Below are 15,489 nucleotides of genomic sequence, written 5' to 3' on the forward strand. Positions count from 1 at the left end.
TGCGGCAAATCTTTTTATTTCTGAACACGTTCGTATATAATCATTTCACAGAAATACATCATACTCTGTTGCAAGACAAGTGTAACAAGGGATTGTATAGAAATAACTAGATTCGGGCAGAAGATAAAGTTTGATTTTGGAAAAAGTTTGGTTGTCCCCCTCTTGACGTCTAATTATAGCATTACCAAAAATAATTAATTTGTTTTTGGCAGCAACAACTGGTGTGCATGTTATGCTCTTTAGCATGTTGCCTGTTCTGTCCTTCATCTTGGGTTTATCGGATTTGGATGTCTTTTTACAGCTTTTTCCAAAAGCTATTACATTAAAATGTACAATCAGTGATTCAGTGAGTGGAACACAGACAGAACATTTCTGCCGCTGATCATCATATCATAATTGCTCATTTTTAATAATAACATACAATATACTATTATGTAGTATCACATAATTAAACAAATGGGACATGAAGATCCACATATAATTTAAGTAGATCTTGTAACTTTTAAAATTATTTTTGAATAAACATTTAATAAATTTACTAGTTAAATAAGGCTCACACACCACCCACACCTCATAATATTAATGCATGTTTACTTTTCTTTCTTTTATTTCAATTCAACGCTGGAACATTTTGAACTGGGCGTAAAACAGGATTATCACTTCAAAGATTTAAAATAATAATAATAATAATAATAAAACAAATAACCACACAAGAGTTGCCATGCACTGTTTAAAGGGAAGACAACAAAGTATTTGGGGCTTTACAGTGTGGCTACTAATAGTGTTGTTCTGCAGGTTAGACAGTGTGCTTTTTGTAGGAGGGAAAATGTGTGTGTGTGTGTGTGTTTAAAAGGGTTCAGATTGGGTGGGGTGCACAAGATTGAATTACACAATGCCAAATCTGCCCTGAGGGGGTCTGACATGGTTTTGTCTCTCTTCCTTCTCTCTTCCCCCTTCATGCACTCTCAATGCTTCACTTTTCAACCCTGTGGAAAAAAAGGGCCATGGTCTCTCACATAATGTGTTTAGTGTGTCTGGGTGACAATAGTTTGTTTGCCACACTGCATGGGTGTGTGTGTGTGTGTGTGTGAATGTGGGGAAACAAGAGGAAGTGACCGAGGACAGAGAGGGAAAGATCACCTGCTCTCACCTGCAGCCATGTCCTTTCAACACCAGCACTGACAGCACACAAAGTACTACGAAGAACAATGAGTGCACAGAAAGGCAAACAGTGAAATCAAACTGGAGACCGGCAGACTTCATGTAATGTTTATTGTGTTTTTTTCAGCGTGGCTGCTGTAGGACATCCTGAGCAGGAGTTTGAAGTCTTACTGTAGGTGTGTGTGTGTGTAAAGCAACATGGAGCCCATACAGCAACTTTTTTTAGGGCACAAATGGCAGTTAAATTCACAAGATACACATACATCAGAGATGTCCTTCACTTCCTTTCACTCTCAACTTTCCATCTATTTTCCAGAGGATTTGGTAAAACAAAAAAAAGGAACTGGCATTGGGATTTCTGCATAAGAATCAGTTTATTGAATCGCAGCAGCATAGATGGTGAAAGGAAAGTGTGATGGACTGATGACGTATCTTTTTTGTGAGTAAAGTGTGTCATAAAATCAGCCAGAAATCATTCGTGGCTCACTGATATTCACTATGTAAGGTAAGAGCTTGTCACAGACATATTCGTGAGGATTAAGAATGTCCTCTTCGTTACGATGGGACTCCCGACACAAAAGGCAAGACAACATTGGCTTTACACAACATGGAAACTGACTCATACGAGGTGAATCATGGATGCGTGAGATGTAACCCTTTTCAGAAGCGAAGCCTGACGCAAGGATCCGACAGTTTTGACGAACTCACAGTGTAACATAGCGCCATTTTAAAGATACTGCTATTATATACATCAATAGTCATATTGATTAGCAGTGCATTGATATTTGGCAAAATGTAAACATCTTACTTTTACTACTAACTTCTTCATGCACTAAAGCTTTCAATACAATCACTATGTACTGCATCAAATGTAATATAAACATAAAATGTATTGCATAAACAGACTGAATATTAAAAACACATCAACACAGTCATGCATAATACTCATTCCTGTCTTTTACACACTCACATGTTCATTCACTCTTCACAGAAAAGCTTACAAAAAGATTTAGCTCAGTTGCTACTAGGTCATTCTTCTCTAGTTTGGCTAGCAAATATAACATAGTGATTACAATATTTTCATAACATGTATTTAAAAAAAAAATCTCTATAAAGCTTTTAAAATACACAGTGTGCAATATAAGACAAATTCCTGTTTTGGCAGACACCACAATGATTTTGATATAAAATACATTACTTTCTGTTCTTAAAGATATAAATAACACATCTAAAAGACTATTTTTCTTTAAAAAAAAAACTAACAATACAGCTCAAGTCACTGTCACATGACCTTTGTGTGGGTGTGACCCTACAGCAGGGTCAGGTCCAGGTACTGTCCTGCCGGTTTGGTCATAAGAGCAGGCAGGGACATGAGAGAAGCGTCGACTCCACCGGACTGACCAATCAGACTGCTGCTCAGGAGAGAAGCGGACTCCATGGGATTCTGGACAAGAGGAGGAGTTTGGGGGGTGAGGAGGGGGAAGTAAAGGAGAGACGGAGAAAACAATCATCCCAGAGTGGAGGCAACAAATGTAAAACATGTACACCAGCACCAAATGTTACCCATCACCTTTTTAACGACTTCAGGGCAAAACCCTGTAGTCACCCACCTAATGTACAATTACACTACAGCACCACCAACTGACCCTTCACCAAACCACGTCCCACTTACATACTCTTGCTACACTTGTCAAGCTTCCCCATTCTGAATATGTGCAATTTACAAAGATAATGATGATTGATGAACAATTAAGTCTGCAACTATTTGAGTTGACTAAAGTGGCACGAGGTGTTCCACATGATCTGGTTCAATAGAACGCTGTATGATCTAAACAACAACAAAAGCAGACACCACAGACATTAAGCCGTTATTCACACCATTTTAGCACAGTGAGAAATCCAAAGCTTGACCAGTCTGTCATGTCTGCGTGTCTACTGGACGATCACTGAACAGGGTTTAGTGAAAAGTCACTTGACCGTAATTAATAAAAGGCATTTTAAGTTTGGAGGAAGCGTAGGCTTGACATGAAAGTGTCCTGTCACGATGATTCAAAACAAACCTGAGATATTAAAACAAAGAAGATTCCTCTAACCACTCCACTCAGTCAAACATGTGTCGGTCGTTGGAGCTGTACTTTGCATGTGGTTAGTGGAAAATTTCCTTGCTTAGGAAGAGTCACTGTTGTGTTGAGTCGTGTGACCAACGGGGACCAGTCGAGACCCACGCCACAGGTACAATCACCGTCTAAACTAAATCCCCCTCAACGAACCCTTTAACCAATCCTTACCTGCCACCTGCCTCAGACACCTTAAATACACACCCATTCTTTGGGCTGCGTAAGCAATGTCCTGGCCGGGTCATGAGCATGCACAGGCCCATGCGGGTGAACAAGAGCATCCTCAGGAGCGTACTGTGGTGTGAAGTGTGGGGAGGAATGACAAAAGACAGGTGGCTCAGATACAAGCAACTACACAAACTAAACCTAAAGACCACGGGGACCTGTGAAGTCCTCATGGAGGTGAAAGAAGCGAAGACTTTCAGTCAGTCTTTTAAACTGCAGTGCGTAACTTTTGTTGTTGGCAATGTCATTATTCTTTATCCGTTTGTGAAAAGAAACACTGTAATGTTATTTGTCTGATCTGTTCCTTCCTTGTGACATCGCTCATTAGAATGTGAAGTACTGTGTCGAATCACAATTTGGCTGGTGTCGTGTTCTCAAAATACAAGGCGTCCATCACACTGGTGTCCACCATATGTGCCATACTTTGTTTTATTTTCCTCTAAATGGAAAATTAAATTCCAAAATTGACATCACGTTCTATTGAAGAAGACCTGAAACTAGCGATTGAGATCATTAGACCCTCAGGAAAATGTTTACTGACGTTAAAAATCATGTGGGAAGTGAGCTCATCTTCCCATAGACTTCCATTCAAACGTCCCCTGCTATGAAGTATATTTTTACTTCCACATTGGTGTTCTCTGGAAAACTGGAAGACTATGTCCAATTTTCATATTTACATTACTTCGTCTGAAACTGGATTCTGTCAAGCAATACTATCAGATCGGACTGAGGGGCGGCGGGCAGTCAAACGACTGAAGGACCCGTTTCTTTTTTCTGAGCAGGAGAATTCACTTCTGAAACTCGGGCCACCTCTTTGTGTTTTCAGTCATAGTCCAACCGGTTTGCAAACGTCTTCGTTTAGTAGCAAAACATTGCCGTTGCCTCCATCTGTCTTATAAAACAAATCACTTCCACTGTGCAGCACAAGAATGTCACTGGGTGGCACAAGATCTAAACATGGCTATATTGAGAAATGAGTCACGTGGAGCTGATGTATGTAACGCACGTTGTTTATATTTAAAAGTTACACACCACAGTTTTAATATTCGTAATTAATCATGTAACAAGCTCTATAAATCCACCTATTTATTATATCCATGGGATTCTTCACTCCCTTCCAAGTTTAAATAAGCCTTGTGATCCTCCAAGTCAAGTCTTAGCAAGTAGCAGCGCAATGAGTGACAGAGCAGGGAGAGTAGACGGGATAAACGAGTTTGATAGCCTCTGGGCAAACACAGTGGATGCCTGACAATGCACACCCACAATAGACGAAGATTTGAATACAACACTTGGATCTTACAGAGAGGAATGTGAACACTGAAGGTAAAGCACCTTATTGCGTGGGATTAATAACTGGTTATGAAGATGAACACAGTGTTTGAAGAGAGCCGTTTCTTACCTGGTATCCCTGCACTGCATTAATGAGGTCTTTGACTCCATTGCTGCTGTAGGTCAAACCCGGCATACGCACCAACCCCCCTGGAGAGGAGAGGGAGGAGGGGGAGGGGAAGAAACCTACTGTGGTAGGTGAGCCAGGTGGACTGAGGAAAAGAATAGAAAGTAAACACTATTACTAAAATTACTAAACAAACAAACAAAAAAACACTGAAAAAGCATGGGGGATAGATATTCAAAAAGAATCATGTTCCATGATCCTGACACAAGAATCATAAAACTGGGATTAACTTCAGGTGACATCTATAAATCCCCTGTTCTTTCAAGAACACAAGAGCTGACAATAGAGCAACAGGTCGCCGATGTTTACCAAGTTCTCTGAAACCTCAGTTTTTCTCCTTGGGAACATGCATTTTAATCAAATTGTTTTTTCTTGTTTTCTTGTTTTCGTGTTTTTCTTTAAAAAAAATAAAAAAATAAAAAAAATAAAAATGTTATCAAACAGAATCAACTATGTATAAAAACGTATCTATAATCTATTTCCCATACGGAGTATTTTTAAATAGTGCTGTTATTCTGCACAGAAAATCTGGGGATATATTAAAACATTTCAGCAGTGAAAGTAGTCCAATAAAAGCTATTTTGCTCAGTTTGCTAAAACATGCTGCAAAATAACCTAGGGTTCTCACGTTTCTCCTAGTTGTCACTGCAATACCTTTGCAAACAAAAGGCTCAGAAATTCAAACATCTGACAATATTGGGTCAGTTTCTTATTGGCCGACTCACCGGCAAACAGCCTGCAACTTAAAACTGTCTGACAGGGTGAGTTTGGCTCAGCTGGCTGATATTTATTTTGGTAATGGAGTGGACTCATCTCATGTGAGAGTGTATGATCATTGCGTGCAGCAAATGTGCAAACACTTCTACAAACAATCTTATGTAACGCCTTGTTAGGGAAAGGACAAACACCCAAGCTCTCACAAAACAACATCATTATGGAATCAGGATTTAACAAAATCATAGTCATTGTAATTTTAAAATGGAAATGACTGAAATATTAATACAGATATTAAAGGCTGCATGAGGTCACAGATCAGGCCTGAGGAATTGACTAAAAGAACTTCACAACTAGAGGTAGAATCAAGTTAATAGAGGAATCTGACCATTAAACATGAATATCTGCACTTAAAAGGTCCAGTGTGTAACATGTAGAATGGTTTAAATGGTTCAAATTGACGTTGTTTTTCAATAAAATTTGCTTTTTTTGTAGCTGTGGGAAGGACTGCCATGTTTCTACATGGCAAGAACGAACAAACGGAAGCGTTGTTCGTGGAAGCTTTCAAAGCGAACACAATACATTCTTTCTGGCACGTGAAGGCCAACGTAGTTTCTGCAACATGCTTGGTGAGTAGAGAAATCCTCCATTTGTTACCATCTACAGTCTCACCATTACACACGTCACTGGACCTTTAATGTCAGCATGCATTAGACTTTATACGTTAATCACCACAATTTACCTCGGGTAGTAGGTCGTGTAGTTCATGTACAGCTGAGCTGTGCCCGGGTAGTAGGCATGTCCTGTCGGCAGGAGGCGTGGGATCTGTAACACCTGACCAATGGGAGGGTAGAGGGCAGCGGCCTCTGAAGGGAAGACGGGTGGTGCAGGAGTGAAGGAGTATGACGGAGGAGATAAACCTGAGAAGGAGAGAGCAGAGGGAGAAAGGCAGGATCTTGAAATATAAATAAATACATATATATCACACAAACAGTAACAGGAATACACAGTCAGAGTCCTGGTGGTGATAACTGGTCAGTGTTTGTTTCAGAACAAGGTGCTCATGCAGACTTTCAAACAACGACCATCATTATCATTACTCAGCACCTGATACGTGTACAGCACACATGAACACGTCGAGAGTGAAAGCTTCTTAGTGCAGTTTATGTTGAGTGTTTGTTGGGTCCATAGGCAGGTGAGCAGTTTTCAGGTGTGAAACCCTCCATTTCCTACAACATTGGTGTCACTAAAGGTTTTTATCCAACTTCCAAATGTGTAAAAAGCTTCTGTTTTCAGTTTCCAATTTTAAGTCTCCTTGGCATAGTTCTGCTTCCCTTTAAGCAAACCTGTCTGAGAGCACAGAGATGTTGGATCACAGGAGCAGTTGTGGCTATAATTGACATAAATTAATAACCAGTTTATAATATATTCTCCGTTACCTACAGTATTTAGGCCGATCATTAGATAGCATTCTTGCTACTCAAACACTAAACCCCACTAAGCTTTTTTTTTCACTTACTGTCTAACATGTTCTGCTCAAGAATCATTAACATTCTCTCTAATCTTAACATAGTCTCCCTGCAAGTCACACCCGTTCAGCTTCAAGCCCTTATACTTTTCACACATGTGAAAACCAGTTTTTCCATTCCAAACAGTTAAAAAAACAAAAAACATTAGACCACTTTTTTAAAATGTTCCTTGTTTTCAAACTAGGAGTGCACGAGTGCACGTTTATAGAAATGGGCTACAGACATGAAAAACAAGGCACATCTACACACTAGCGTGCAGCTCTGCCCACCTTTCCCACAGCTCCTGATTGGACCAGCAGAGGAGATGCACACCTGAGGTGTGTCAGTCTTCTGAGGCTGAATCCCACAACCACCACTACCAATCTGATAAGACTGGGGAGTCGTAAGCCATTTTGCAATATCGTTTTCTGGGTGATAATGAAGCCGTCTTGCTTACACTTTTCCAAGCCTTTCAGATAGATGTGTATGAATTATTCAAGCAGTGGTTGAAAGGGAGTAAAATTAAGAACGAGTGAAAAACATGCTGCTGCAAAGACGGACGACAAGTTTTAATAATCAGAGTGTGCGAAGTGTAGAATAAACAGATAATGTGAGGTTTCTCAGTGCATGCAAATTGATATTTAATCACACTAATCACACTTAAGAGATTTGACTCCCTCACAAACACACACCAACACACGGTTTTTAAATCCCTCCTTGTTAACCCAGATTTCCTCATCCTCCCACAGTACTAGATTGGAGAAAACCCAGAAACCCTGCCCCCATGGCAGGAGCCCACCTACCCTGCAGTCCCGAAGCACCCCCAGCTCCCAGCAGCACTTACGTCTGGACTTACATGGCGGCGGGCTGAGCCCTGTCCCACTCCTGCCTCGGGTATGTGTGTGTGTATGTGTGTGTGAAAGGGAGCCTCCCATCAGCACCAGGCCCATCTCCTCTGCGCTGCAGGGGAACACTTCCACATAGCGGCTGTTCACGCCCCGCTGGCTGGACATCATGTGCTTGTGGAGCCGCTGAGAGGCCTGAAGTGCTCGCTCTGCTGAGGTCATCTGGATGAAGCAGTCGCCCGATGGACGTCCCTGGAAACAGGCATGGTCAGAAATCACTCCAGCATTCTGAACCTTTCCGCACACAGTTACGGGAATCACTGAATGAAGTGTCTCTGCCTCCATCATGCTAGGTGACGATATTCCCCTTCACCTTTTATGTCACCCACAACAACAGCATTAGCTGGCGGCTAGTTGTTAGTATGCCACTATCTGTGTGTATTGGTTCAATTTGATACTATTTTCAGACTAACATGTTGACATATCATTCCAAAGCCTGTTAGTCAGAAGAAATCATTCATCATGAAAACGTACTGATTGTATCAGAAAGCATGGGAATCTATGGGTGTGTCAGTGCAGTTTTTGCGTGTACCTGCTGGTTGAGGACCATGTGCACGCCATGTGGTCTGATATCATGTGTAAACTCGCCCAGGAAGGTGAGGATGTCCTCTATACTTGCTGTGTAAGGCAGGCCTCTCAGCCTCAGACAGTCCCGCAAACCACAAGGAGGAGGAAGAAGAGACACCGCAGGTAGCACTGACACCAGAGGGGCTGGGGCCACGGGGATCAGAGGGGCCGATGAGTATCGGTTTAACACCTATCACACACAAATACACCATCGTACATTACATTACATACTGTCTACAGCAAAGACAGTCAATTAGCAATATGTAGACAAAAAAAACATGTTATTATATTTATGTAGCAGTGAAGTATGTTATTACATTTATATTTAAGGATGGGAATTATACCACTTTTTTGTGTTCAATACCGATATCACAAATTCGAGTATCTACCGGTACTGATATTAGTCCAATACAGTAATTTTAGAACATTAATGAAGTATGAAGCCAACACATTTGTCATTTCAAAGACATAATTATCCAACTGTGTAACAATTATTAATAAACAGCCCAAACATGAGTCACCTAAAATGCTTTTGCTGATTTTTATTTACATTTTTACAGGCGATATGTTGGATTGTATCGGATCTTACATTTTTATCTCTCGAGATCCGATTTTCATCCCTATTTATATTTGATTTGTTTTCTATTTTCTATTTCTTCTCTTATTATTTTCCCTATTTCATACAGCATTTTAATAGTTTGTTATGTGCCTGACACTGAGCTGCTGTTACACAAATATGCCCCAGTTATGGGATCAAGAAAATAGGTCCCTGGCAGGTTGTATGAACTGCCCAGGCTACAGAAACATTTAATTTGCTGCTTAAGATGTAAGACTTTGCACAAGCTTGTGTAAATTCTTTTTATTCAGTTTTAGTATTACATTATATTTTTTATTTTAAGCTGCACTGCATACATTTTGGATGATTTCTGCTTCTGTTTGGTCTTTGTGAACAGAGCGGACGCAACATTATACGCCGACTGGGGGAGCGTTTGTATGTATACACCACCAGCACAGGGGCAGGTGCCTTTCTCAAACTTATATTTCAGTCATGCACACCACAGATTTAAGCCTGTATTTTTTTAACACCCAAGCATAAGGACATGAACGCTTATCAGTGGTAAACATTTGCACAATATTCCACCTTTTTAAACCGACAGTCGGCAAAGGACAAAGACATGTGCACACTGTGTTTAAAGGTGTCAGGCAGGAGCTGGCTTGTTGCCAGCAGGACGCCAGCATGTTTGCATTTGTAGAGACAGGGAGACCAATAAAAGCTCTCTTAGTCATCCCATACTTGAGAGCAGGAGGAGAGGCCTCTGCATAGATATGCATGTAGGTGTATACTTATTCCACATAGATAAGAAAATGAGTTCACGCGTTCACATGGGGTGGAGCAGAGAGAGAGGGAGAGAGAGAGAGAGTAGCACTCCATCTCGTTATTCAGGTTCACACCCTTAAAATAATTCCTTTTACTAAGTAGTGAAAAGGATCACACCCACTTGTTGTCACTCTCAGCTGTTTCCACACAAACAAACAAACACAATTCCTAAAAATCAGCTTTTTGTTCTCCTTAGAAAAACAAAAAAGATAAAAACAGAAAAGCAAACTTAATCCTAAAACCACAAGATAATTATTTACATACATATATATACGTATATGTGTATGTATATAGATATCTATATCTATATCTAGCTATAGATATATATATACATACATACATACATATGTATAAACCTTTTTACACATCAAAACAAACAGGCAATTCAGAAGTAAACACTGAAGTACACCCACTGTGAGGCAGACACCCTGACATACCTGTTGGACCTCTGCTGCCGTGCTCTTAAACAGTTCGATGTATCTTTTCCCCAGGATTTCCTTGTGTTTCCTCAGAGCACACTGGGCGTGTTCCTCACAAGCAAACAAGACAAAGGCATCGCCTGTGGGACGTCCATCCGGGTAGTGAACAAATAAGATGCCATCCTTCCCTCCGCTGACTGGACACGTCTCTTTAGGACCATCTCCCGGGGAGAAGAAGGTGAGCACCTGCTCGTGTGTGGCGGTGAAAGGGAGACCCCTCATTCTCACGATGATCTGGTCCTCGCGGGAAAGAAATATTGCTACCTCGTTGGAGGTACCTGCCACAACACACAAGGATACAGGCACACCTGCTTAATCACAAGTAAACAACCTGAAATGATCACCCTGTGTGATGTTTGCCGTTCTGCAAGTTCAAATAAGTGTGAAGGGAGCAAAATTTCAGACTCTTCTTTGGTACTATGAACATCAGAGCCACATGGTATCCTACTAGCCTGACAATTATATTTTAATAAATGAACATTGACCTGCTGAAATACTGAATAGCACTACAGTACATTTACATCAGTTGTGATAGGTGCATTATTGCCGTCACACTGAAGTTTGGTCATAGTCCTTATGCACAATGTGCACCCAAAATATGGCACCTCTGAGCCTGATAAGCATATCACTTCTGTTTGGAATTCAGTTCCACAAACTACTTTAAATATATAAAAACTAAACACAAAACATGGTAAATGGGTCCTCATGTGAGATGACCTTAACAGTTACTGCCGGTAAAGAAGACTATGTGAGGTGTGCATTGTTTTTGAGTCTCACCTCCAGCTATTTTCAGGAAGTCTTCTCCTGTTGCTTTGTAAACCTGCCATTAGAAGGAAGGGAGTGAGTGAACAATGGTTATTATCAGAGGTCTACCCATGAAGGAAAACATTTGGGTGATGGGTTTAGGTTAACAACAGGTTACCTCAATGTATCTATTGCCCATGTGGTGCTTGTGTCTCTGCAGTGCCAGGTCTCTGTGTTCTTCATTGACAAAACGAACAAGAGCTTCTCCGTTCCTCCTCCCCTGAGCATTCAGACACAGTGCAGCCCCTCCTCTGTACAACACAACATATAGAGTATTAAGGATCCCTGTAAGGCTTCTGTCAACAGCTGTGTATTATAATGATGATGACTGATGAACGTCAATAAAATACAGTGACCACGTACTTGGCAATGTTGAGACCTCTGAAGAAGCGAGCGATATCCTGATCAGACGACTGCCATGGCAACCCTCTGGCTCTTATCACTGTGTTGTCGCACACTTTCTCCATCTTACTGCTGTACATGCAAGCACACGCAAAGACATCAGCAGAGTAGTTAAAGAAAATAATAGAAAATTTCTTGGACAGTCCTTACTCACCAAGTTCCACTCTCAAATTTTTCACTGACTCTCTCCAAGTTAGAAAATGTGTGACCTGCAATAGGAAAGAATAGAGTTTAGTTTCCACTAATAGTTAAGTGTCATAAATCAAACTATAATTGGATTTATGAACTGAGAGTTTTGTTTTTCCTTTCATCTGACTCGTTATCATCGTTATATTCTAAAATTCACATCTTCACAAACACATCTCAATTCTCAAAAGATAAAATTATTGTTTTGTCCAACCAACATCCCATGATTTGGATATATTCTATTTTTGATCACAGACATTTTTTTTTCCCATCTTTCAATTGTAAGGTCAAAGGTTCTGTTCCTGGCTCTGCTAGTCTACTTTCCAATGTGTCAAAGATGGCAGCTTGTGAATGTGTATGAAAGGAGTGTGACAGAAAAACCGCTGCAGATAGATGTGCTGTGTGACAGTGTGAATGGATGCATGGCAAAACTGTAGTGTAAATCAGCATTGAGTGGTCATCAAGACTAGACCAGCATTCACCATTTCTAAAACACACGCCAATATATACGTCAACCTAATTAATACCTAGTGTGTCACTTGTGTGTAAAAGCATTTATAGCACTCACAGTTTGGCTCAGAAAGCAATGCAAGGATAATATTGGCCATAATCTGGACCTGCTGTACTGCTGCTGTTGCAGGCAATATGGCTGATGGGTCCAGAGCTGATGAGGGATCCCACATGGGAGGCACATCAGCAGGTACATTAACAGCTAGGAATGAGTCAGTCAAGGAAGACAAACAAGGAACAGCCAAAAAATGAAAACAGGATACACTTGTAGAAAGGTGTCTGACTGGTACAAAAAAAAGGTCCACAGGTGTACAAGAGAAACTTTGGCAGAAAGCAATACACAGAGCGAGATGTTAGTTTTCCTGTTCCAGTGGGTGTGTGGGGTTTTCACTGTTGGCTAAACACACACTGTTTCAATGAACACTTACTAAGGTGCCGCCATTGTTTTCCTATTTGCATTTCAAAACCTCCAGTCCTGCAGCCAACACCCGTTGCTCATAGACTTCTAATGTGTCTGCTATAAGTTTGTGATTATGATATGTGCACAACAGATCAGATAAAACACACAGACCAATAACTATAGAATCTAAAAAATATCAAAAACTGCCCCAAATACCATGAATGTGTATTAGTTACACTACATGCAGCAGAAAAAAACACACAAAGTCATTTGCACACAGGTTATGTGCTAAAGGATACACTCTGCCATGACGTGTACATTCAAAGCCTTTAGGTCAAATGAAGGGAATTGCGTCTTGAACTCTTTCCGAAGGTCAAAGAAAGAGTAGAAACAGTCTGGCACCAGGATGTTCTGGAGAAGGAAGAAATTAAATTAGAGGATATAAACGTGTTCCTATCAACATCTGCCATTTTATTGCCATTATACTGCTGTTTGCTCAGGCCAGCCAGGTCACCTGTGTGTGCAACACTTAACACGCTTTTAAGACATGTGGGAGAATTTCATCAACATCACTGTGAGGCGATGTTTTTGCCACAAAGTGGACAAGTACAGTATGTGCATGGGCGTGTGTCATTAGACAGGTTTGCAAGTCTGGCTCTCAACTTTCACCATAAGATTAAACTCAATCAGACACACACTGCTGACACGACACATCCCTTTGTAGCCGTGTTAGTGCCGAAGGCTCTGAATGAACACCCACCCTGGCTGCTAGGCGTTCATCCACCCAGCTCACTCACCTTGCTTGCAGCCTCAGGGTGAATCACTTGGCGAATGTGGAGCTGCCCGTCTGTACACAAATAAACTGACGTGCCTGCGCCCGCGCTGTTCACCTCATTTGTCAGTTGTAAATGAAACTGCAAAGGCAGACAGGGATATATTTAGGAAAGGAATAAAGATGTTCATATTCTAGAGCTTGCAGCAGTGCATTTGTAGTTACAATATAGTAAATCCTTTTTCAAGAATATTATTCCAAAACAGTTACCAGGTTTAAAGCTGCTTCAAAGCTGGTGGATGTAGAGACACAGTCTGCCCCAGATCTCTTCTCTTCAACACTCTCCTCCACCACATCCTCCTCCTCTCTCTCCTCTGTCAAGTCTGAGCAGTCAGGCTCTATGAGGAGCTCATTCACCCTGCCCAACTGGTTCACAGAAAAAAAACAGAGCATGTCTTACTTGAAACAGCAGGCTAAAAAAACATATTACGTCTTTGTACTAGGGCTGCAACAAATGAGTATATTATACATTCATTATTGATTTATCTGTTGATTATTAGTTGTTTGTGAGCCATACAATGTCAGTGTGTTTCCTAAACCTCAAAATGATTATGTGCTATTTTTGATCAGAAATGATACACATTTAAACAGTGGGAAAACAACAGAGAACTTGTTTTTATCGATTTAATCGATTATTATCATGTTATTATCGATTTACAATTGAAAACTTGTTGCACCCCTAAAGTGTGGTGACATCTCATACTGCCTTAAAAAGCCTGCATATGGTAAATAAATATCTAACAATGTAGCTACACATCATCTGTTTTCTTATGAAACTGGATAACTTATTTATGTATTTAAGCAGATGTGTCCAAAGAATAAAGTCAGTTTTATTTACTTTATGACGAATAACATTGTTCTTTTGGTTGTTGTTTATCTCACTCCTTTGTTTACCTCCACATCTTCAACTTAAGGGGTGCAGACGGTAAACTATTTGAAGTGTTGTGGCGATATATTTCTTTATTTCTTTTACCTTTTTGTTCTTGACGTCCACCAGCTGCCAAACCAACTGCACGAGCTCCTTCTCGTCAGAGCCCAAGAGCTCTGCGCTCGCGCCAGATGTGGCGGTGTAAACCACCGCCAGGTAGTCAACCTGCGCCGTCATCTCACCAGGAACAGCGTAAAAAAAACACTCTAAACACACAAATACTACAAGAAAAGAAGCGTCCGAGACTACAGTTACGCCAGAGACACTCGGGAGGTGAGAGGTAAGAACACCACCTGAGCGTTAAGGTGAGCTCCGTGAGTCCAGGTTTCGTGGCGTGTGAGTAATTACGTGAAACCTCCCGCAGTCACCATCTCAAAGTAATGGCTGAACGTTCCCCGTTTTTGTAGCGCACCTACCTGTGTGACCACGTGACTTTCTACCTGTCTCCTCCCCCTCCTTCCTCCAGGTGGTTTACATATCATAGGACGTGGCAGAGGCAGAGCATGGGACACGGAGACGTACATATATTCTTCTGTGTCATTACCGTCATGTACATGAATATGTGTGAACAGTGATTTAAGGGGCCCGGTGACACAGAGGCTAACATTAATTCTAATACTATAAAGAACAAAAAAGTTTACTATGAGCTTTAAAAAAACAAAAAAAAACAAAAAAACAACAACAACAAAAATTCAATTTGTGTTTATTTTATAGAAACTATAATTTAATGTTCATTCAAGTTATTATCCTATTGTATAGGTTTTCTTTATTACTTATTTTACATTATATATTTTGTTGCTTGTTATATATGTATGACTTTGTTAAAGGGCTAACAATTGGTTATGAACTTACTTAAGATTTTGCTCTAATTAGATAAGAAAAAAAAACCTGACTTTTATTGTCAGTGGCGTGCATCG

At 40.6% G+C, this 15,489-nt stretch overlaps 1 protein-coding gene across 4 annotated transcripts; it reads right to left on the reverse strand.

Annotated features, from left to right (window-relative positions):
• Positions 1-1,255: 1,255 nt before the first annotated feature.
• esrp1 (epithelial splicing regulatory protein 1) lies at positions 1,256-14,964 on the reverse strand. 4 transcript variants are annotated; one of them, XM_044034802.1, is made up of 16 exons: positions 14,618-14,964; positions 13,855-14,010; positions 13,610-13,726; positions 13,112-13,223; positions 12,471-12,614; positions 11,871-11,925; positions 11,678-11,788; positions 11,433-11,565; positions 11,288-11,330; positions 10,469-10,788; positions 8,619-8,843; positions 8,038-8,278; positions 6,416-6,593; positions 4,903-5,044; positions 3,483-3,572; positions 1,256-2,605 (listed from the first exon to the last, which is right to left on the reverse strand). In XM_044034802.1, exons 1-16 carry the CDS (start codon positions 14,747-14,749, stop codon positions 2,471-2,473), a joined length of 2,334 nt encoding a protein of 777 aa, XP_043890737.1. In that variant the 5' UTR covers positions 14,750-14,964; the 3' UTR covers positions 1,256-2,470. The 4 variants fall into 4 exon arrangements, with proteins under 4 accessions (XP_043890737.1, XP_043890736.1, XP_043890739.1 ...); XM_044034801.1 differs by having other exon boundaries at positions 8,026-8,278; XM_044034804.1 differs by having other exon boundaries at positions 3,450-3,572; positions 8,026-8,278.
• Positions 14,965-15,489: the final 525 nt, after the last annotated feature.

The sequence above is a fragment of the Solea senegalensis genome, linkage group LG9 (assembly GCF_019176455.1).
Source record: "Solea senegalensis isolate Sse05_10M linkage group LG9, IFAPA_SoseM_1, whole genome shotgun sequence".
NCBI lineage: Eukaryota > Metazoa > Chordata > Actinopteri > Pleuronectiformes > Soleidae > Solea > Solea senegalensis.

What these genes read in the sequence shown, in the direction of transcription:
- esrp1 (XM_044034801.1), bottom strand. Translation starts at nt 14,749, where the DNA reads ATGACGGCGCAGGTTGACTACCTGGCGGTGGTTTACACCGCCACATCT. An exon ending in TTGAAGCAGCTTTAAACCTG is followed by an intron (nt 13,727 to 13,854) that starts GTAACTGTTTTG and finishes CTGCCTTTGCAG; the next exon opens with TTTCATTTACAACTGACAAA. An exon ending in ATTGCTTTCTGAGCCAAACT is followed by an intron (nt 11,926 to 12,470) that starts GTGAGTGCTATA and finishes TTCCTATTGCAG; the next exon opens with GTCACACATTTTCTAACTTG.